We start from the raw sequence: 24,201 nt of genomic DNA on the forward strand, positions 1-24,201 counted from the left end.
TCCAAGAGCTCCGATACTGCTGTGACTAATGCTCCACCACACAAGCTGGGTTTATCAAAATGGACCACATGCAGCACACACATTGGGGGGCATGCATGTCACCTCTCCAGAGAACTCAACGCTATGTTGATGTTAATGAGATACAATCCACACAGTCCATCTCTCATTAGTGAGACATAGCTGGCTCGACACAAGCTTTCTCTCTTTCTCTGCCTCAGCCTCGTGCCCGCCTACACTCCATCCACAACAATTCAACCCCATTGATCATGCATGCAGAAATTTAACACACCCCTTAATTCCTGTCCAAATAGCTCCTGTCCCACTTCCAGAGCTTCATCTGCTCATCTGCAGAGGATAGAGTAGGTCCGTGCACGGGCAGGACACTGGCTGGGCACAGAGAATACACTATGTTAGAGAGGACAATCACAAATTACACTCTGAGCCTGTTTGAGTGTGTATTTTGGAGACATAACCAGCACTATACGTGTGTTGTGCTGTCAGTTTGCTCTAAAAACAATTCAAACCCATACGCCTCGCGCCATTTTACACCTCCCGTGTCAAAGTTGTTGTCGTCTTTGAGTTACTCAGACTGTTGATTGGCCTTAACATTGGTTACAAGGTCACATGTTGAGTCTGTGTTGAGAAGATTATCTTTTTTACTAATTAGATACTTAAACCCCAGCAATGAATGAGCACAAAGCACACAAACCTCCTGTTATACACCACATGGCATAAGCCGGTTTGCAATATGGAAGGTGCATTACGATCGACAAGTACATTGTTTCTTGTGATGATAGCATCGAACCAACACACGGATGCAAAACAACTCTGCATAGACATTCACTGAAAAGGATTAAACACAAAATCTGTTGATGAATTTGAAAGGTTGGTGGAGTTGTTGTTAATATCAGTCATAAAAGAATAATAATAATAACAATAACAATAACAATAATAATAATACAAATAATACAAATAAATAATTAATCAAATCAGAAGTAGGGTCATTTTCTCATAGACTTCCATGCAATCGGATTTATTTGCAACTAGAGCAGTTGCCCCCTGATGGCCAGTAGAGAGAATGCAAGTATAAGGCACTTTAGCTTTGGCTTCACTTTTCAGAACTGGAGGTTGGTTGCTGCCTGGTTCCACTACAAGAGCTTGTTGTGGGAATATTAAAGGAGAAGTTTGACTTCATGTTTACTTAATATTATTTACTTAAATCGAGTATTATATAAATCAAGTATTATATAAAGTATATATATAGCCTTATATATATATATATATATATATATATATATATATATATATATATATATATAGGCTATATACTTTATATAATACTCGATTTAAGTAAATAATATTAAGTAAACATGAAGTCAAACTTTATATAATACTCGATTTAAGTAAATAATATTAAGTAAACATGAAGTCAAACTTCTCCTTTAATATTCCCACAACAAGCTCTTGTAGTGGAACCAGGCAGCAACCAACCTCCAGTTCTGAAAAGTGAAGCCAAAGCTAAAGTGCCTTATACTTGCATTCTCTCTACTGGCCATCAGGGGGCAACTGCTCTGGTTGCAAATAAATCCGATTGCATGGAAGTCTACGAGAAAATGACCCTACTTCTGATTTGATTTATTATTTATTTGTTTTATTTGTATTATTATTATTGTTATTGTTATTATTATTATTCTTTTATTACTGATATTAACAACAACTCCACCAACCTTTCAAATTCATCAACAGATTTTGTGTTTAATCCTTTTCAGTGAATGTCTATGCAGAGTTGTTTTGCATCCGTGTGTTGGTTCGATGCTATCATCACAAGAAACAATGTACTTGTCGATCGTAATGCACCTTCCATATTGCAAACCGGCTTATGCCATGTGGTGTATAACAGGAGGTTTGTGTGCTTTGTGCTCATTCATATATATATATATATATATATATATATATATATATATATATATATATATATATTCCTCTCAAATATATATATAGTCCTCTCAAAACCTGGGGTGGAAATTGCATAAAGTTAATCAAAATTAGCCAGAATGTGACAGGACGTTATGTGCTTCTGCCTTCATATAAAAGGTTAATGTGTTTCACTTAGAAAAAGAAGTTGAAAACCTCAGGATATCACAATAATTTTAAAATGACTTAGTTGACATGATCTGATGTTTTGTTAGCTTTAATCATCTGATATTGACATCATATGGCTGTTGTAGTCTGCAGCCAAGACTAAAAGTGAATCCAAGGAAAGACTGGCCGGCTAGTAACCACAGATCACTCAGAACAGGAAAATATTAAACACACACATAGTTGTCAGGGCATTGGTTGGATGCTGTAAATTGCATCATAATTAACCTAATTTCAGCTAAACAGCAATATTTACAGTAACATTTCAGGGACTTCATTATGTTAACTTCCAAAGTATTTTTGAGATATTGGGCGATTAAATAGAAAATTCTAGAATGTTTTGTGTGTGTATGTAATCATGCACATGCAATTAAGCTGATTCGATTGCTTTTATATATTTATATATGTCATTTTTCCTAAATATCCGTAATCAAAATAGACTGTTTTCACATTTCTCTATAAATATTTTACAAGTAGGTCTACTACAAATCCCTGATTATGAAATGCCACTTCTCATCTTACCACTCTCTGAAAAACCGTAGATTGTATCAGTGACGTTGTTAGGCCTATTTTAGGGGCTGGAACTACCCTAAACTGTTCCCAAGTGAGAGATAGTGAGAGAATAAAAGCCATTCAGCACAGCTTGGATGCCTGTCTATTTCTTAATGTACACAAAATGAAATGCTGTTTGCCAACACAAAAAGTGATATCGGAAATCGGTATCGGAAAACCTATATCAGGAAATATCGGGATCGGACCGGAACCTATATGAAAATATCGGAATCGGATCGGAAGCTAAAAAATGAGATTGGGACATCCCTAGTTCAAAGTCAACTTTACTGCTAAGTGTAATCTTAGTAGCTAACTGCATCCGTATGTAGCGACCTGTCAATCATGCCAGGCCCTAAGCATCCCCTGCTATATGGTCTATTTGACTCTAAATGGACCATAATGAAGAAGACTTGAAACTAGTGATTGAGACCATAAATTAATATTAACAATGTTTACTGAGATAATAAATCAAGTGAGAAATATGCTCATTTTCTCCTAGACTTCATGCAATAAGACTTATCTATGCAACCAGAGGATGAGAGACTGTTAGTTTAAGGCGCTTCAGCAAGGCTTCTCGTCTCAGAAGTCACCGGCTTTTGTTTTGAAAGGCTGCAGCGGAAGCGGCGTGGTTGATCGCTGTCGCTTTGATGCCGGAGCCGCGTGCCTTGTGGTGGAGCGAGAGAGAGAGAGAGAGAGAGAGAGAGAGAGAGAGAGAGAGAGAGAGCAGCAGGAGTGATGGAGGAGGGGGGAGGCGGGGGGAGGGGGGGAGGAGTCTGTCCCAGCCTGCATCTGGCCTGCTCCCCTCTCTGTCACCCCGGGCCAACCCGCACAGCTCCTCTCAATCACTCTCCGCCTGTTCTCCCGCACGGCTCGGCTCGGCTCGGACTTACTCACTAATAACACACAGCCAGGACACGGAATGGAGACGGAAGGCAGCCAGAGCAGCCTGTCCACCACGGACTCCCCTCACGACCCCTGGTAACTACACAACTTTCCTCTGCTCTAGACCTTCGAACAGACCGGGACTGTTGTCTCCCTGCAGACTCACACACCTCCACAGCAGAAATGTTACACACAACTCACATTCTTCAGGGTTTCAAACCCTCATGCCTAGTTTGTCTGTGTAAAACCATACCATTTTATCAGAATGCTTTTATGGAAAATGGAAAAATATCATATGTTCTCACTTTTTCCCCCTACAGCAAAATGTTCATAGGTGGACTCAGCTGGCAAACAACACAAGGTAAATCTTTTTCCACTACAAAATGCCACTATGTATTAAAAACTCCTGGCATGGATGCTATGGAACTAGTATTTCAAATCTGTATTTGTTGTGTTGCTTACACTGTATATTTTTTATTTGTTTTCTCTTTAAAAAAATAACTTTGGATCCTGCTGATGAACGAATGCACCCATTTAGAACCACTGTAGAATTCATGAGAGATGCGTAAAAGTGAATTAAAAGGTGAAATTAGATTATTTACTTTGTAATAAGACAAGAAATAATTTTACTTGGAATTATAATGCACTTTAAAGTTTTCTGATTTGTGATCACAGGTCATCAGTTTGACACATTTAATTGAAAAGCATATCAACTTTGGTGAGGGAAATCTCAGCAGAGTGAAAAAGTTTCAAAGTCTCTCCAGCCAAACTCCTTGATGATGGTCTTTATTTAAAACACTGTCATGACTTTGAACCTCTTGATTCATGAATGAATGTGACTTCTCTCCACCTTGTTTGGTTTCAGAGGGTCTGAAGGAGTACTTCTGCAAGTACGGCGAGGTGAAGGAGTGTATGGTGATGCGAGATCCGGTTACTAAGCGCTCGAGGTGAGGGAGCTGTGAGGCCGGCTTCTGCGCCGGAGCTGAAAGTTTATCTGATCTCTGTGATTCCTCTCTGTTCATAACGTATCATTACATGTCACCATTGGTTTCTGTGTCATTAATACCATCTCCCCCTCCCCGCTGTCTGCAGAGGGTTTGGATTTGTCACCTTTGTTGATCAGGCCGGCGTGGATAAAGTTTTGGCCCAAACCAGGCACGAGTTGGACTCAAAAACAGTGAGTTCTCTGTATTTACTTCCCACCACCGGCTAATCCCACTGCTCAGTGTTTGATTAGTGGATTTTCCATTAATCTGCTCGAGAGGTGTATCATTGCCACATTTTAGTATGTTTACTAAGGTTCCACTATGTTGATGTTTTTCTCAAACCACGTCGGTGTCCGCTCCTGTTCCTCAGATGTGAGCACTAACACGAGTAAGTCGGTCGTGGACAGCTGAGACACATGGGAGAATGTGCTCTCTCTTCGCTCTCAAGCAAAGTCGGCAAGAAAATGTCACCCAGTGTCAATTTCCCTAGAAAAAAGGGTTACTGGACAGTGTTGCTCTCACTTCAAGTCTTTGATTTGGTCTCTAGGAAGAATGAACCAGAACTTTCTTTCTGCTTTTTTTTGTCCCAAGGGGTAGAATCGACCCCCAAAAAGTGTCTCAATGGACCCAGCAACCTGAAACCATCAAGGTGTGAAAGCAGCGACAAACAAACTTCCTCCAGCTTCCTGTTGATCGCAGGAAGCTGTGACTGTAGTGATGATAAAGTCAGGTCCTTTCACCTATGTGAATTGTAAGTTAAAATGTATTAAGAGAGAGAGAGAGAGAGAGAGAGAGAGTTTGTGTGTGTGTGTGTGTCTTTTTGTCAGTAATGAATGTGGGTCGGTCTGGGAACAATGTGGCCCGTTGGTCGCCATAGGGACCACTGCCCCCGCCTCTCCTCTGTGGGAGTGGTGATGGCTGTTGGTTAGTCACTGTATTGAAATGAGGGGAGGCTATTTCTTCTTTCCCCTTTTGTGCACCTCCTCAAGTCTTTGGAAGATCAGTAGAAAAGAAAAGAAGAAGAAAAAATCAGGATGTTTGCTGTTGAAAGTTGAAATGGGAAATGATTATGAATCCATACAAAAGGCTGGAAGTTAAAATGTGTTTTGCATCTATGTTGGTTTCCCCAGTGCCCTACTGCTATAGTGTCACTTGCAGACACAACAGCTATGACAAGTAGCGGCATCGTGGTTGGACGCCACTAACTCGCCATGGGGTTTGTTTCCATAGTGATACCCCCTTCCCTCCACAGTTGAAGAATGGCTCTGTCACAAAAGGAAAGAAAAGGAACATAACAATGCACATCATTTACAATCATTTCTTGGATGCCAGAAATCAAGACAGCATAAACATCACAGATAGATAGATAGATACTTTATTGATCCCGAAGGAAATTCAAGCATCCAGTAGCAATAATATACATAGAACATACATTACCGGTATACATTAAACATACATTAGAAACTATACAAAAGCTATATAAAATAGAAAGTGACTAGAAATAAAATGTTTTGTTTTATTTTGTGAGCAGAGGCCATGATACGTCGCCTTGTATTATTTATTCATGAAATATGAAGATACACTCCTTTTTATTTGAGTTTCTCCTCTTCACTTGTGCGAGCGCTAACAGTGCGCAGCCTTGCGGGCCGTGGAAGGGCCCCTTTCTGGCTGGCCGTTGGGTGTGTCGGTGGCGTTTGGTGGGGGCAGTGGCAGCCTCAGAGTGTGTGTTTGGCATGGAGAGTGCTCAGTGATCAGCCACAGGGGTTGGATGGTGAGTAGAGTAGGCCTTTTTAGACAGCTCACCCTGCCCCCCTCTACCTCTCTCATGCTCACAGGTTATCCTGTTAGAGAGGGGAGAGAAAAGTTCTCCAGTGGCAACAGAAAGAATGTGCCATGCTGTGACCGACTGAACCGCTCCGGCCCTGGAATTAACAGAGCTTTGCACAGTCCAGAGGCTGAAGAGCAAATACAGTGCTACAGAGGAATTTATTGGTACTTATTGTGTTAAAGGACAGATGCTGCCCGGTTTTGACCAGTATAGGAATGTGTGATTTATGGAACTGCTACTGTGTTAGTTGCCCCTCTGGGTGCCCTTCCAGCTTCCTGCTATCTGTAAAGTTAGCGACTAGTGATGCCGACTGCACCTTTGTGGACAAAGTTTCTATTCAATTGCAGCTCCAATGTGCACAGTGTGAGGAGGGATGTCAAACATGCAGCCCGAGGGCTTCCTCGCCGCTATCGGACTCATGGAGAAGAATTCAAGACCTTCCAGGGAGAACTGGGAACAGAGAAGAGAACTTGTTGGCAGGTTTGAGGAAACCTGTTTTGGTTGTAGCTGAGAGATCAGCAAGACATCTGAGGCCCACTGTTCATTCATTACAAACCCTTTGAAAATGTACGGTACTTCTTCACACTGAAAGATAGCAAACAAGTGCAGGTGTTGTTATTTATAGCCTATTATGCCTTGTAGTCTCTGGTCCGGCCCTCTTGGGATGAAATCGTGCTGTACGTGGCCCATGAACTAAAGTGAGTTTCACAGCCATGGCCTAGAGGTTAACAACAAAGTCACAGAGCTTTGCAGCGTTGCATCAGGCGTATTTGTGGCCTCCGTTAACCATTTCCATGCTGACCTGGATGGAAAGAAGGGGGGCAGAATAACCCCATCTGTGATTAGTATGGCTCTCCGAACTAATAGGATTGGAGTCAACGAACTTGAGCTGTTCCTCTGAGATGTTGAGTGCTGCCCAATCGGCATGTTGTGTTAAGTGTGTTCCCAGCTCAGGCAGCGCTGTCGACCAACTGTCGCATAGCTTGGATGTAGTTGGTCAAATGGGATTGCCCTGATTTCATAAACCTCTCTTGGAATTACATTCAGTTTCTTCCATGTTCCTTTGTTGCTGTGAGTGTGGAGAGATTAGGACTCTGCCCCTGAAACCTGCAACCTTACAGTGACTTCACATGTCTTTCTAGAGGACAAATCTACTTGTTGAAGGAAAAGGAAAACCTCCAGACATGCTTCATGACATTTATGTGTCATATGTTTTTTCCACAAAAAAGTACTTTGTTTACAATAATTATAGCTACTTTTTCTCCCTCGTTGAAAAATCCCAAATCTGTGAATATGCAAATGATTTTTTTATTTGAAAATGTATTAATAATATTAATAAAAAATAAATAAATTAATAATATATATATATTAGACTGGCGACCTGTCCAGGGTGTACCCTGCCTTCGACCAATGATAGCTGGGATCGGCTCCAGCCCCCCGCGACCCTGAATACAGGATAAGCGGTAGACAATGGATGGATGGATGGATGGATATATATATATATTATTAATTATCATTTTATTTAAGATTATTGGATTGATTTTCAGTAGTACAGATGTGTTCTATCTGTGACATCATAAACATATTTGTTTCTTAACAAAATGTAAAATGATTCCAGTTTATTGAATATGATGATTATCTGGATAATATGGTGAATCACATTTGTGCCCGGATAATCATGCCTTGAAGTTTTCATATGGTCCCATGCCTCGTACACCGAGTGTTTCAGGTTGCCACATGACACTTGTTTAACTTGCATACTGCGCCACGATTGGCTGCCAGACTAGTTGTGTGCAAGCTGTGCTCGTATGTAAACCTCGAAAACTCATCTCTTTCTACTTACCTTTAGGTAACTAGAAAGAGACTCCCCCCCCCCCCCCCATCAGATGACTGTGCTGATGGTTTTTATCTGAGTGGAGCTCAGACATGCTGGTGAAGTAACAGACCGTTTTGAGCGGTGGGGAACTTTAAAGACACCTCTTGACTTTGCTATGATCAACTTTTCCCCCCAAGAATCAAAAGGATTTCAGCCACTTTCTGTGTTTAACGCCCACGCTTTCCTCCCCACGGATGTGCTGTGTGCTGCCATGTGTTTGATTCTGTTTGTGTGTCTGTTTGTTTTTGAATGTGCACAGGAGTGTTGGACATCAGGAGGGTTGGTGACCGGAGGTGACTATCAGAGTAGTCTAGCCACCATAGAAACTAAACAGTAGACTCTGCATCTGATCCTCCAGTCTTAGCCTCTAGTCCTCTCACTCTGCTATCTAGAACAAAAGAAAGAAAAGGACAAAACTTGCGGTGATGTCAACTCTCATTCAAGTAGAAACAACACTGTTACCCTTACTGTGGTAAATGCACGTGGTTTACCATAGAGGCTCTAGCTCTACTGTAGTTCAACTCTACCCTCTCATGGTTACGGACTAATCTTAGTGCTGTACTGTCTCACCATCTGTTAGTGTAACAGCAGTACAGTGTGGAGTAGTCTAGTCGTTCTCTAGCTCTATTAGACCACTATAGACTAATATAGAGGTCTCAAATTCCAATTTTACGGCCTGTCTATGAATGCATCCTCATGACATTATGTGGTTCTCTCTCCAATCGTAACCTTGGTGACATTCTCGACCACATTATGTATCAATTTCTATTGTTTTTGTTTGTAGTTGTGGTGAAAAGATTAATATCAGAGCAGTTAAGCTGGTGCTCTTTCCTGGGCGTTGGGAGCTGCAGGGCGACGGCCGTCCGGATCCCTGAAAGCATGCGGGCGGATGAATGCTTCCTGTTGTTGTCATCCCTTCCACCAAAAGCAGAGGGAGGCAATAACAAACAAACACAAACCAAAACAATTGGGTGGATCTTGTGGTCAGTGTGGTTTGATTGACAGCTTCCTATCTCCTCCGTCACACTCCCTCTGTCCTCGAACTCTCTTTGGACACGTGTGTCTCTCCTCGCCGAGGTGAGGTGTGTTTGTGATTGTAGTGTCCGTGTGAGATTCCAAGAGATCACATGTCACATGATAGTGACGAGACACACACACACACACACACACTTCACATATTGGAATATAATCCCAAGCAAGCATACATACAACAAAACTTCTCATTGATATTGGACAAAGATGCATAAACACACACTGAGCATTGTATCGTTTTTATGCTAATATGAATATGTGGGACCATATTTCAGTGCCAACATCATAAACAGACGTACTAATGTCACAGTTACTTTGGATCACAGACCTCGCTGCAACCGTTTTCACCAAGTTAACCCTTCCTATAAGAACATCTTATATGTGTTTGTGAATAATCCAGAGTAAAAGCGACATTTTTCTGGAAAGAGCTGGTACACTTAGGATTTCTCAAACTGGGTTTATAAAATGTGCTTCATTGACTCCTGAACATCATGAGCCCGTTCTAGTCCTGCTCAATGTGTAAAGTGTCCTGAGATCACTTTTCTTCTGATATGACACTATAAATAACATTGAATTAAAAATGTAAATTGTATTGAATAAAACCCTAAAAAAACTATCTACAACTAGTTACTACTTGAAGAACATTTTTAATGTATTTTCTGAGAACCAACCTTTCAGTAGAAATAATAATAATTTATCATCATATTGGATGTTAAACGTATTCTCCTTCATGTCATTTACCTAAACACACGAACACACACATACACAAACACACACACACACGCACACAAACACTTACATGCACGTGCACAATTGATGGCAGTGTGTTCAGACCAGGCCTATGGTCTATGGTCTGAAGCAGGTTAAAATCAGAAAAGGTCACCAATGTGCTGATTTGGGAACATAATGTTTATTAGATGTCAGATTTTCTTTCTCACTTCTAAATGGCGTCAATCTGTGTTCCAGCACAGTGAATGCTAAGCCTCGAAAAAGATAGGTGTCCTTGCTGTGATGTAGGATTGGTGAATAATACGTGGTAGTAGGCCCGGAGGAGAATCACATGGATGTATTACACTACATTGATGAGTCGTGAAAGAAAGAAAGATGAGGCTTTGATGTTGTTATGTCACAACACTGACCAGTCCTCTGTTTTTCTGTATTCTCTCCTGCAGATTGATCCAAAGGTTGCATTCCCTCGCAGAGCTCAGCCCAAGGTGAGTCAGCGTGCCTCTCATCGGGCTAATGCCTGGAAGGTCCCTCTGTAGACACTATCGTCCCAGAACCCTGATGCACAATGCAAATGGAAGGGACTTTGCTAAAACAGCATAACTGGTGGCTCATGCAAACTGGGCAATTATTCCTTGCAAATTTTAAATTTGTAATAATGTTGTTTGTGTCATAACAGCATGTTTTATGTAAAACATAAAGTATTTCTTATATGCTTAAAGAACAAAATGGCTTTCTACTGTATATTGTATAGTGTTAGTAAATGTAATGGATGTCAGACACACGTCCAGTGTAAGGGCTGTAAGTCTAGCAGACAGCTGTTTCTTCTTACCTTATTCCTCACTACAGTCCAAGAAACAAACATCCACTCACAGTGAACCAACTGTTACACTGAGAAGAATGTGTGTGTTGAAACGCTGAATGAATCCTGTGCTGCTGGTGGGATGCTGCTGGGCTTCCCCTTTGTGTGACTGAGCTCATTTCACTCTGAAAGGAAGTGATGGTCAAAAATAATGAGATGTGTTAACTGTTTGCTTCAACGCTGTCAAAGGTGCTTTTCATTGAAATATTGTGCGGTGCAGATAGATAGTTTGTTTTGGATTCATGGGATAAGGGAAGTTGTTTTACCCTCAGCAGAGTGAAACATTGTTAATAATGGTCCCTGCCAACCCAAAGCCAAATTATATTTAAAGATCTGATAATGAATATGTGTATTTCTATTTCATGTAACAACGATTGGTCAAAGAAAAGTTTTGTTTCTTTTCAAGCCTCTCTTTAGATTGCACTGTGTATAGTACACTACACATATACATGAATAGTAACGGTACAAACATGTTATATTTAATTGCTCAAACATTACATTACATTACTTCCACTTTCTTCCATGTCAATGCTAAGAAATAACACATATGCCCAAAATAGGGATGGGACAGTATAATATTATAAAGTGGATTTTCATCCTATGCCAAGCCCAAAGTTTGAATTGTCCTTTTGCAAGTTTAAGTTCCACCTAAAGAAAGTAACGCTCTCTTTTAAATGGAGGATAGTTGAGCTTGTGTTTTGGGTCAGTGAGGAATGTTGTGTAGTAACAATTACAGCAACAGTAAAAGTGTGCGTTACTGAGTAATGTACATTCTGCTTTATTTGACACTAACATATAATCAATATATAATCGTAGATATATAATTGATTTATTTCAAAGTAGTAAAGAAGCAGAGTGATCTACAATGTTGTTGACAAAAAAAATGCAACATTTTAAGCCATACCCTTTTAAACTGTTGTCTTCCAAGATGTTAACCATTAATTCAAATGTACCAGATGAGAACAGGCAGTCAGCAGAGAGAGTGTGTTGATCGGTGGCTTTCCTCTCCTTCCAGTTAGTGACTCGGACCAAGAAGATCTTTGTGGGAGGCCTGTCAGTGAACACAACCATCGAGGACGTCAAACAGTACTTCGAACAGTTTGGGAAAGTGAGTAATATTAATGTTGTCGGGATGTCACAATGTGGTAGAAAATGAACTTCAGCAATATTGATCAGAATGGAAATAACTTATTACTAAATACCACTATCATTGATAAACATGTGTGTCTCCTGTCAGTTTTAGTGTGGAAACATATCAACAGCTTAGTAACGCGTCGTACAGTATCCCGCCCGTTCAGCCGAGGCAAATTCAACACAAATTCTCTGAGAAAAAACTTCACTTGCAGTGAAGCGATCGCCTTGAAGTGAAGGGGTTATTGCGAGGAGGAGGGTGAGAAAGGAGGGAGAGAAAACGCTTGGAGAGGGGAGGAAGGGAAAACTAACGAGGCTGCAAGGTTCCGGGAGCAGCAGGCGAAGTTAGGGGAACTCCAAGAGGGAGGTGGGGGAGAAAAGTTTTGTTGTGAGTGTGTGGTGATGGAGAGGGAGGAGGGATTATCAGAATCTGAATTAATCTGATGTAACAGCTGCTCCTACCCACAACCCCCTCCTGGCCCGTTACCGTGGTGACCTGGCTTGCCCATTGTCCCCAAGTAATACTGTGGGTAAGGGGGTTTTGTTCTGAAGGAGGAGGGACGAGGTGGTGTTTGGGGGTGTTAGCATGAGTGTGTGTGAGTTGGGTGGGGGACAACTCAGGAGTTTAGTTCCAATAAATGCAAGTTGACTAACTGGAAATATGCAGATTTATCACTCAGCCTTTCATTTATGCAGTGGTTTGTGTTTTAAAAATATATATGTATTTCTCTACAAAGTTTTACCAAAGTTCTTGGATATCCCGAGAACTCTGAGAAAACGTGAGGCAGAGAATAGATGATGGGCTGACAAAGGCTCCGACAAGGGAGGGAGGGCCTGATGAGAGAGGGAACTGGGGCAAAGATGGTGTTTGAGGGGGGTTTATGGGCCATTATGCTTCTGTACAAAGCGAGACAAATATTATGTTCGTTTTCCAGAAGTCATCTGCATGCTGGAAGATTGTTAACACTCCTAAACGGGTCTGCCAATGTGACCATCAATAATGATGTGTGCCATGTGAGGTTTGGTTGAGCAATGTGAAGAAAACAAATTAGACAAAAAAACAACAAAACATGTTTCCAGCAAATCACAGGTGACCAACCTGTGATTTGCTGGAAACATGTTCTGAACCTCACGCCACTGAAAAGTCAAACGGGAAGACGTGGTGCTTTTAGCCACAATGTTTTCAACTGGACAGCACTTTATTTTCAGTGCCAAAAGTCTGGCCTCAAGTTTCCCAGTGCTCCCTCCTCAATCATAACATCTAGATGAATTTTGCCGAGAGATATATCGAGGGATGGATGGTGAAATGCAGGCTCCAGCCATCCATGGAAGTTCCTGATTAGACTGCCTCACTGGACCTTTTGTGTCCCATCCTAGTGAGGACAAAGGAGCGCTGAGAGGGATGGGCAGGGGATAACAGCGAAGATGAGAGGTGGGAAAAAAAGGATAAGTGGGAATATTGTCTGCTGGTAGGCCATTAAAATGCCCAGTGTTTAAAATATCAAGCAATGAAGTGCAATTAACTCAGTGTGCGGTGTTTAACGGGAACCAGCATTGTTGGGATGTTTTGATCGTTGGTTTGTGAAGTTTGACTTGTTACGTTTTTAGTGACAGCTCAAATTTAGATCTCTAGCATGAATCCAAGGTGCTCTCACTACCTAATTGATCATTTAAAAATGTTGCTACATTTGGGGAGTTTCACTGTCAGACCTCTTAGAGTAGACGTGTCAGCTAACTGGAGAAATAAAGAGCGTTTCTGAAGAAATACAGAGTTGAACATGTTGCAGGCTTTGAGCAAATGTCAGGCTGGAAGGAAGCAGCAACTTGAGAGGCATCAGAGTAACAGGTCCCCTTTCACACTGACACTCCTCACTCACCTTTGACCTTTCTGCAGGCAAACTGCCCTTGGGGGTCCACACGCATGCACTCACTCTGTGTGCCGTGTGACTATGACAAATGATTCAGTGGACTATATCCATTAAACTTATTATAGACCACAGATTAATTTGCCAAATGTTTATTTGGACCTCTCGAGTATAAACATGTCATGTTTCTACAAGAGAGAAAGCAGAAGAGCGGGACAACTTTGACATTGGAAACTCACTGTGTGTGTGTGTGTGTGTGTGTGTGTGTGTGTGTGTGTGTGTGTGTGTATAGAATAGACACCTGTGTCTTTGCTCTATAAAGCCAGGCCAGAGGGAGAGGTCAAAGGGAGAAGAGGAGGAGGAATTATGGCTGACTGTGCCAACAAACAAAGCCTCCAGGCCTCTTTGTTCTCCCTCTCCTTTTGTCTCTCCTTTCTCCTCCCTTTCCACTTTGACCCAATCTTTTTTTCTTTCCCTCTCTTACAGGACTCTCTGTGCTCTCTTTCACCATCTCTCCACCTGTCGCTATTCCTCTCGCTATCAGCTCTCCCCCTCTGCCCTCTCATCGGGTCTCCACCTGCCCACAGGATTCACCTTTCTGCTTGTGACTGGCTCCTTTTTTACTCAGGGTTTCTCTCTGTGCGCCCCTCTTTGTCTCACCGGCACTCTCCCACTATTCATAAAGCATATTTGTTTGCACAACCTGTTTTATATGGACTTTTTGTACAGTTGCCATGAGAATGTCAGACTTTGGAGTGGAGAAAGGCGGCAGATTATGTCCGTCTGTGAGAGGGATTGTGACTGTGGCATTTTAGCAGCAAATATGACTTCCAACTTTTCATGCCACCCAATATGTCTGTTAGTCAGGGCTTGTTGTACAGTATTTCTGTACCCCCCCCCCCCCCAACCCGTCTGCCTGTTTGTAACCTGTCACTCGTCTCCAGCCCCCCCCCCCTCCCTTTCTGTCCATCTGTTGCTGAGCCTCCCTGCAGAACTTGAGAAGGGCTGAGGTCAGGCAATATGCTGCGTGGCAAGAGAGATAGCGCCGCCTAAAAACTGTGTTGTTTGTTTCCCCCAGGTCGATGATGCCATGCTCATGTTCGACAAGACCACCAACAGACACAGAGGTGAGGCGGAGTGACCCATCTACCTGTCCGTTCAATCCCTACATCTCCTTAACTGCTCTTCCTCCATTCCTTCCAGGGTATCTATTGATTAGCCTCCACCTCCCATGGGCCTCCTTCCTGTGGGCTGAGCTGGAGTAGACGAACGCGGCTAGTCTAATTAGCCAGTCCGTTAATCTGGATCAGGATAAAGCCTCCTTAAGCACCTCCTCCCCACCCTGGGACTGATCGATTATGACAGCCTACCAGCTTTGCCCGGGCCTTCTGGCTGGGAAGGGAGGGAAGAAAGGATGAGTGCAGTATAGCAGAGGGGGAAGGGGGGCACATGTGCTAAGCAGCTAGTACAGCACTGATTACTGGAGACTATTAGCTGTACTGCTGCACAGAAAGACCTACTGTCTGTCCTCACCATACTGTGTGCAACTTTCTTCCTCATAAACTTGCCTTGTCCTCTCCAGGGTTTGGCTTTGTGACGTTTGAGAATGAGGATGTGGTGGAGAAAGTCTGCGAGATTCACTTCCACGAGATCAACAACAAAATGGTGGGCATGCAGCATCGATTAGTGACTCAAATCACCACATAACGGAGAAAGTAGAAGTGCTGATTTGTCTTCTGACTGGGAACAGGTGGAGTGTAAGAAGGCTCAGCCCAAGGAGGTGATGTCCCCCATGGGGTCAGCCAGGGGGCGCTCTCGTGTGATGCCCTACGGAATGGACGCCTTCATGCTGGGCATCGGTATGCTAGGTAAGGTGGTATTGATCAGGACAGGAAGGATGTGGCTGCATACATGAAGATGAAAGGAAGTGTTCTCGTCACAGCTGTCTGAAAGGTCACGAGGGGCTTCATGGGGAGAGAGCTGACCACTTAACCGGTCGCAACCCTTCACCATGCAGTAATGATGATCCAGACTGACACCTTGGAAGTGGTGTGAACCTGTTAACAACTACTAATCAGTCAGATACACTGCAGTCATGTATTACTGTAGAGTTTCCTAATGGTTCATATGTTAGGAGAGTTTAAATGTCACATGTCAGTTTATTCCGTCCCATACTTTGTGAAAGTGACAGAAAAAATAACAACCCTGATTAGGAATAGGACGAGATGAACATTTTATGTAATTATAATCCTGACTGAGATAATTGTGATTTACTCACCCTAACCCTTGTATCATCAAACTATGCTTAAAACTGTTAAAATGGCAGTAAACCATACTGGAATCACATTACATTTAGTTAAGAAACAAATGTTTTTATGGCGTCACAGATAAGACGCATAGCCTTTTTTAGTGAAAATATTTTTTTCAAGTAAGAAATTCTTAAATAAGATTAATTAATTACTCCTAACTCCCCTTTGCATAAGTAAAATACATATCAGGCTGTATTAAGCTCCATTTTCACTTCTCTACATGAGAGTGAGCTAGACAGCTTTTTCAAGTTATTCGTGAAGATTTTTATGATTATCCTAATGATGGAAAAATGATCAACTTGTTGTGAGTGTTTTTATTGCGATCCGTGAGGAAATCATATTTTCTCATCCCTAACCCTGATGACATTTCAATGATTGAATCATAAGGTCAATTTTTTCTCAAATGTACCTCTACAATGAAAACTGTTTGTAGCTCTCATGATGAGTAAACTGAACCTGGAGGGACACTTAAATCATTCTGATCTCCTCATTGGCTTGAACGTTCCCTCAGCAGTAGGACCGACTCAACACATTCTCATTGTGCTCTCAGTAGTCAGGACTGTTCTGAAGCTAAACTGGCTGATGCTACCACCTACTGTTCAGTCTGAGAACAGCACCTTTCAGTTTCCCAGTGATTTGATTAGACATTGCAGATTAGGGAATATGCAACCACACTTACAAAAAAATACAAACATATTTGATAAGTCGTGGAGCTCATAATAGATAACATTATTGTTATCCATTCTAATTTTGCTGTGAGGTCAGTTCTGTACCAGGAAGCAGGATTTGTGGTTAGCAAGGTAACATCAATAATAAACCACTGAGTGTACACTAGCTACATGTGTGTATTATATCAAATGAATGTGTTACTGATGTGTATTCTTTTGGCCTGTGTTTATTATATTAACGGAGGGAATGCCGTGCAGCAAAGGGCTGCAGGTGGGACTGGAACCCGGGCCACTGCAGTGAGGACTTAGCCTGAGTAGATAGGGCTCCAACTCCCCCCTCTTATGGCGTGTATGACAATAGTTAAGACTTATTCTTAAATCTTGTTATATAGTCTTCGTATTTGCCTTATACTGTAGTTTGCTCCTTGTTTATAGAATAAGCTGCTCTGCTGACAGTAGACCTTGTCCATGTTTGTGATTGATCATATGCTGCAAAATCCTCCCCTTTTGTCAACTGGCTCACAAGAGACCAAACTGAGAAACCCTGGTCCATTTACTGAGTTGGTAACCACCGTCCGAGGACCGCTTCCCAGGACATTTGTTAGGGTTAGTTAAGCCAGAAAACAGAGATACACTTGGTATGTTGGACTGGATCATAGTCCAGGCGTCAGGTGTAATAAGCACTGCTGAGAGTGAAACAGCAGACGATAAGAGGAACCTTACCAATCCAGACCAGAATATTCCCCACCTGCCTGTCACAGACTGTACCAGGCCTCACCACTAGGGCTAGCACACCCACACACCTGTCCCTTATTTTGTGCATGTGACAGTCATTCTTTGTAGTGTTGGCAGTGATCCAGACTGTGTTTTGTTTCTGTAGGTTATCCAGGCTTCCAGACAGCCACCTACACCAGTCGGAGCTATGCTGGCATCACTCCTGGATATACCTACCAGTTCCCTGGTAATCATAGCACCTTTTCTGACTTGTTTATGTCAAATGATGAATCGATACTCTGCCATTTCTTTTCCAAGATTGGCTCTGTGATCACCTGTCATGCAATGCTTGTACACACACTAAAATCACCCTTGTGTCCCTTGTAGCATGTACAAAGTTACGCTACATTTAGTGAAGGAAATGAAAGGTTAAATAATCTTAAGTTATGTGCCGCAAAGTCTTCCTGTTTGCTGAAGATTTATACACAAATGTGGATGTTACCAGGGATGTGTGTTGTAGAACTACATACTTAAAGAGTCTGCAGCATTGTGTGGCAGTAGACACATGCACTTTGAGGTAAATGTTTCATTTACGTTTAAATTCAGTTCAGCACTGAAAAAACAAGTGCCTTAAACTTGCATTCTCTCTACTGGCCACCAGGGGGGGACTCCTCTGGTTGTATAGAAGTCTATGAGAAAATGGTCCTACTTCTCTCTTGATGTAAACATTGTAAAACATGAGTTTATGGTCTTAATCTCTAGTTTCAAGTCTTCTTCAATCCAGCATGATGTTCATTTAGTATATGATGGTCCATTTAGAGTCCAACAGACAAGAAAGCAGGGGATGCTTTAGGGGGCGGGGCTACCTTGTAATTGACAGGTCGGTACCACGGCGTAGCTACCATCGCTACCACACTACCAATACAATTAGCTACTAAGATGACTTTAACACTTAGCTGTAAAGTTGACCTTGAATTCTTAAGCTAACTTTGTTATCAGCTTCACACCAGAATTCACATGGATCCAGATCCAATAGGGCTCAGATCCACCCGTCGCTCCTCCACAGTCCAAATATGGTCACTTTTGTTCACTGGTTCCGAAAAAAATCTAAGAAGGCAACGGCCAAAATCCAAGATGGCGATGGCCAAAATGCAGAACTAGAGGCTTCAAACCCATAGTCCCCAACCAACAACAACCGCGGTTGATGGTAATGACCATGACCTGATGATCATGCTGGAGGAAAAGTCAGAGAATCACTGCAGTCAGGAGGAGTCTTCCTCTGGAGACCTCGTACATCTGCAGCAAATCTCACAGCCATCCATCAGAGAGATGCAGTAGAGCTAACTGCATTCATGGCCTGAGCAGCAGGTGCAAACGTTGCCCTGTGTTCATTGAAAGGATGAGTTTTGGAAAATCAAATGTATAGTTGTGTGTTGACCTGCCAGTAGACACACTGTCACAAATACAAACATGAAGCATGTGAAACACTGTGAGTGTAAATGGCTGCTTGTAAATATCAGGGAGTGGAATTGTTTGTGTGTGTGTGTGTGTGTGTGTGTGTGTGTGTGTGTGTGTGTGTGTGTGTGTGTGTGTATGTGTGTGTGTGTGTGTGTGTGTGTGTGTGTGTGTGTGTGTGTATGTGTGTGTGGGTATGTGTGTGAGCATGGCAGTGCTACATATTGATTGATTGAGATCAAAGCTGACGCTTGGATTTAAGTTGTTAGTTTCTATGAAACACTTGTAACTTATTTAATACTGATTGTAATACCACTTTATTGATTTTAAAGCATTCTTCCATCCTTTAACTCCTGTTTGCATCCCTCAAACCTTCTGTTTTCCAATATGTGCTCCATAACTCCTGTGGCCACCTCGGAGGGGTTTCCCTGCTTGTGTGCGTGAGTGTGTGTTTTCCTTGCTGGTGGCGGTGGTGTGTGTCTCAACAGCACTCTGATGTTTCTGTTTTAGAGTTCCACTTAGAGAGGACTCCCCTTCTGACTTCACCCCACCCCCCTGAGCTCACAGGTCAGTCTGTCCCTCCTCTGGGTTTTACAAGCAGCATATTGTCGGTCTGCTACACTCTTTGGTTTGCATGTTTGTGTTTGTCAGTCCTCCTCGGCCTCGATCTGAGGCAGGATTGCTGACAGTAATGAGGAAGAAACAACTTTTTAAGGCTCACTGTAGTGACTTCATTAACTCCTCTTTCTTTGTTTTATATGGTCATCAGCAGTTCTCATTGACAGTTTTATTTCTGTGTATTCACAAGGCTTGGTTGAAATGATCATAAAGTTCCTGGGGTCACTGAAGTGGGACGTTTAGGGTGCTTTCACACCTAACCCGTTTGGTTTGGTTAAAGCGAACTTGGGTCCGTCTGCTTGGTTAATACGGCTCATTTGGGTTGGGGTCAAAGGTATCAATCAAACCCTTGTGCGGACCAAACCCAGACCGCTTGAAAAGGTGGGTCTCTTCCAAGCCGTGTGAAAGCAAATGATCCAACCTCAGGATTTTAATGATAGCAGATATGTGATTGCAGCATCATTTGAAAAGCAAAACTACAAATGAATCCATCTGCCAATCATGAAATCTGTTCAGCGAGTGATCTTATAGATTTGTATTTAAAGCCATATAGAAGCATACCAGTGCAGGTTAATTCCCTGATTTGAAGCCTTTAGAACAGTTGTGCTTGTATGTGACTCTCACACTTGTATTTGTCAGTAAATTAAGTTCATTAAAAAGTGTGCCACAGCGAGCCCAAGTAATACGCCTAATGCCTGATGGTGCAGGATGACAATCAAGGAGTTCCCCTTAAGTCTGTAGAACTTCCTGTTTACTCCTGTGGATTATTAATAAAACATAAGTGTGAACAGAAACCACAGCAGCTAAAATGTAACAATGTAGAATGTGCCCCCATTGGTCAAAACCAAATGAACCCAACTACAGGTGTGAAAGCACACTAAGTCCTGTTATTAGTTAGTTGTTATGTATAAACCAAGCCATTTAACCTGGATCTTTGCCTCTATGTCTCTTTAGCCATTCCTCTGACAGCATATGGACCAATGGCAGCAGCAGCAGCAGCAGCAGCAGTAGTTAGAGGTATGAATGTTAAAAAGGCCTAATTTTTTTCTGATCATGGCAAAGCTATCATGTGAAATATGATGTCTTTCACCCCATTTTCATCAGTACTTGCTTACTTGTCTTTGTTAAAGGAGCTCTATACGGAATTCAGAGCAAATCTATTATTGGGGAATTGCCTCCACATGACTCTCAACAGGGAGACAGCTGAGCTGCAGGCTAGCAGCTAACAGTGCTGATAGAGTTAACAGCGTTATTCTCGGGGGGTACCAGAGTGTGGGTGCTGTCAGAACTCAGTTGATACAGTGCAACCACCTTGCCGAGCACCTGCAATTAGCTAGCCAGTGTGACAAAACACTCACTATGCAAAGAAAGACCAACTCCTGATGGAAATATCTGGCTCTTTAGCCGTTAAATGTTGTGCTACTGCTGTTTGTTAGCCGCGTGGTGCAGGCAGCGTACAGTGATTGCCAAAGCAGTAAAATTCTGGCCCTTAAAAGCAGAACAACGATCTTAAGTACACTGAAAAACTCCAGAATCAGAACTGCAGAGTCATTACGAGTGACACTTTTCAGTGTGTAGTTATTGGATTCAGTGTTATTGAAAAGATCTTAGATATTGATCATGGATACTTTTAAAAGGGGGCTAGAAATGATCTTTCACATACAAAGAAAATTGTTGTTACTTATCTTTTAGGCTCCGGCCCGTCTCGCACAGCTGGATTTTTAGGTACAAGCAGCCCAGGGCCGATGGCGGACCTTTATGGAACCGCCAGTCAAGAGTCGGCTGTCAGCAGTTACCTCAGCGCTGCAAGCCCTGCCCCAAGCACTGGATTCGGTCACAGTTTGGGGGTATGATTTGATCTCTATGGATTACTTTATCATTTTACCAACATCCACCTAGTTTCTGCCTTTGTTCCTGAATATAATTTAATTTCTTTCAAAACTTGTTCATTTTAAATCTATCTACCGGTTATATGACTTCTTTATTTTAATCAATTGAAATGTTCAGGACACAAATGCTGATGTCCCGTGGCACACACGGTATCAGTATCACGGCCAATCGAAGAACAGGCTTGAAAGCAGACAAACTAGTATTAATAAATGTTTCAAGTCAGAATCGATGCGCTATCTGATTGGCTCTTCTGATCAGCCTTTAAAGAGTTCGATGATCAAACTATTTAGAACGAATATCAGCTGATAAAAATATGGCAATAAACGTAACCAACATAATATAAAATTAAAGACATTTACAACACAAAACATTTAAACTGGACGGATATAACTGTTTAACATGCGGCAGCAAAGATCATTGAGTCAGTGGAGTGCCGGAGTCAGGAAAGTGAATTGTCACGTCAATTCACTTTTTTTTTCAAAAGCAAAATGAACTAAAACTGACAGCCAAACTAGATGAATTATAGATTATAAACTTTTTAAGGCAACAAAAGATGGAAACACTGAGTCGCTTTCTTGACAGGACTACTGGCCACCACAACACATCACATCAATACAGCATCATAGAAAGTGGAGTGTCATATATTTATGACGGTATTGAAAATCATACCATCAGGATTTCTAAAAACCGTGGATAACATTCAATCTATGCTGTACTATGTAACTGTGCTGTAAATATAACCAGAAACAAAGGCAGCTCCAGCAATACCATCCTTTATTTGAAACATCAGTTTCCATTCACTGCTCTGCTCATTTTTAGCAACAAATGTTCCACCACACAACCTACTACGTTTGTGCAGAGATAATTAAAGTCTAGTCACCTTGACATGTCTATGCTTGTCCCCACAGGGCCCTTTGATCGCCACGGCCTTCACTAACGGCTATCACTGAACGTGTAAGTCAACATCTTGTTTTAAACCTGACACATGAGACTAGTTCATTGGGACTCAGCTGTGAGTAACACAGGTGGTGTTTGTGTCAGTGCAGAGCTGGAAGGTTTTGAAGCTGCTTTGGAGCTGATCTGGTGTTTTTCCAGCCACCCCTCCACCCTGGTATCAGCCTGAACCCAGCCCACCCTACTGACGCCTCATTTAACTTCACCTCCTCAGAACAAGAACAAGTTCACAAAAGGAGCGAAAAAGTTCATCACTACATGTAATAGCAACACATACAGATGCTGTATTTTTGTGTTTTTCTTTTCTCTGTTGTTATGTTTCACCTTGCTGATGTTTGTAATGGCTGTGTTGTTCCTTTATCTGTTTTGGCTGTGTTCTATTGAGTTATTTGACCTCTGAAGCTGATCTCTCTGAGATAAGAGGAGAACATTCTCCAGCTGAAGCCTGTTTTCAGGAGCTGTAATTTGTCACTAGTTCATACTGAATTTTAACAAAACATTTGTTATTAATACTATTTCTTGAAAATGTGTCACAAAGTGTATATCTTGGTAGGTTTTTGAACAAAGACTTCTTAAACTAATAATGGTCAGACGACAAAGGTCATTAGTCACAGTTAAATAATACTGAAGGCCTACATGAGCTGTACAATTTTGTAAAATATTGTAAATATGACTGGTTTCTGGGGGGAGGGGGGCTCAGCTAATATTTGTGTTTGGGAGACTTGGAGAAATGCTCCTTTCATCAATACTTGTTGGAAAGCTTGACTGTTACGTATCATAGTTTCACAAGGAGGATGTTAAGAACATTTCAGTATGTTTTTTTTTTGTCAACATTAGCCACATACTGTATTCCCCTTGAGGCATTTTACACAGGATGTATCATTTGATTCTGTTACTGCATTCAAAACTGCCTCAGAGGTGAAACATTGAGTTCAGCAGGAGAGAGTCTTGGACAACACTTAACTTTTAGGGATATATGGGTGTGAAAATCCTCTTTTATCAGGACAGAAAAAAAACATGCTGTTTTTTCTTACTTTGTGATATTGTTTTAATTGTGATGTTAAAAATTTGATGATTGTCTGTGAAGGATAATGAAGGAGTAGTGTGCAGGAGCAGTTATGCACAGTTAACACTGTAAAGACATATCCGCTCTGCAGGTTGTGTTGAAGGTTGCATGAGCGCGTCATATGGTTTATACACATTGTGCCATGCGCATTTTTTTTTGGGGGGGGGGGGGGGATCTCAGTTGCAAATGTGAAATTTTAATTTGACTTTTTTTATTATTACATTAACATCTATGTCGAAGTCTGGGGGGGGGGCTCAAACCCTCCCTGAATCCATCACTGCATATCCACTGGAGGTCACAGACTGTAGCAATGTGACAGCTATTTTAGACCAAAACAATTATGTTCAGAGCTACTAGGATGTTGCACTGGCCAATCACAATAATTGTGTTATCTTAAGAACAAAGCACTCTCGATCTACAAAGTATCAGGTTTTACATTTTGATACACTCACACTGCTGTGGCCTACCATGGTAGTTCATATTTTGATGCTATTTTCACTGAAAAATAACAACCTTGTCAACACTGTAACATTTTCTGATTTTCTTTTTCCTGTCATGTTTATTCCTTTGAAAAAAAAACTTTTTAAAATTCCTAATAAATTATTTTAAAACATTCCATTTATGCGTACAGTTTGACCCTTTATTTGG

At 41.8% G+C, this 24,201-nt stretch overlaps 1 protein-coding gene across 2 annotated transcripts; it reads left to right on the top strand.

Annotated features, from left to right (window-relative positions):
- The first annotated feature begins 3,461 nt into the window (after nt 1-3,461).
- msi1b (musashi RNA binding protein 1b) lies at nt 3,462-23,670 on the top strand. 2 transcript variants are annotated; one of them, XM_084024278.1, is made up of 15 exons: nt 3,462-3,669; nt 3,894-3,934; nt 4,439-4,520; nt 4,666-4,750; nt 10,468-10,509; nt 11,899-11,991; nt 14,958-15,006; nt 15,462-15,544; nt 15,630-15,747; nt 17,737-17,817; nt 19,536-19,592; nt 20,598-20,660; nt 21,336-21,490; nt 22,442-22,485; nt 22,559-23,670. In XM_084024278.1, the coding sequence occupies exons 1-14, from the start codon at nt 3,611-3,613 to the stop codon at nt 22,481-22,483; spliced, it is 1,050 nt and encodes a 349-aa protein (XP_083880404.1). In that variant the 5' UTR covers nt 3,462-3,610; the 3' UTR covers nt 22,484-22,485; nt 22,559-23,670. The 2 variants fall into 2 exon arrangements, with proteins under 2 accessions (XP_083880404.1, XP_083880403.1); XM_084024277.1 differs by lacking the exon at nt 19,536-19,592 and having other exon boundaries at nt 3,463-3,669.
- Nucleotides 23,671-24,201: the final 531 nt, after the last annotated feature.

The sequence above is a fragment of the Eutrigla gurnardus genome, assembly GCF_963514095.1.
Source record: "Eutrigla gurnardus genome assembly, chromosome: 13".
Lineage (NCBI taxonomy): Eukaryota > Metazoa > Chordata > Actinopteri > Perciformes > Triglidae > Eutrigla > Eutrigla gurnardus.

What these genes read in the sequence shown, in the direction of transcription:
- msi1b (XM_084024278.1), top strand. Translation starts at nt 3,611, where the DNA reads ATGGAGACGGAAGGCAGCCAGAGCAGCCTGTCCACCACGGACTCCCCT. An exon ending in ATATACCTACCAGTTCCCTG is followed by an intron (nt 17,818 to 19,535) that starts GTAATCATAGCA and finishes TTTCTGTTTTAG; the next exon opens with AGTTCCACTTAGAGAGGACT. An exon ending in CCACCCCCCTGAGCTCACAG is followed by an intron (nt 19,593 to 20,597) that starts GTCAGTCTGTCC and finishes ATGTCTCTTTAG; the next exon opens with CCATTCCTCTGACAGCATAT.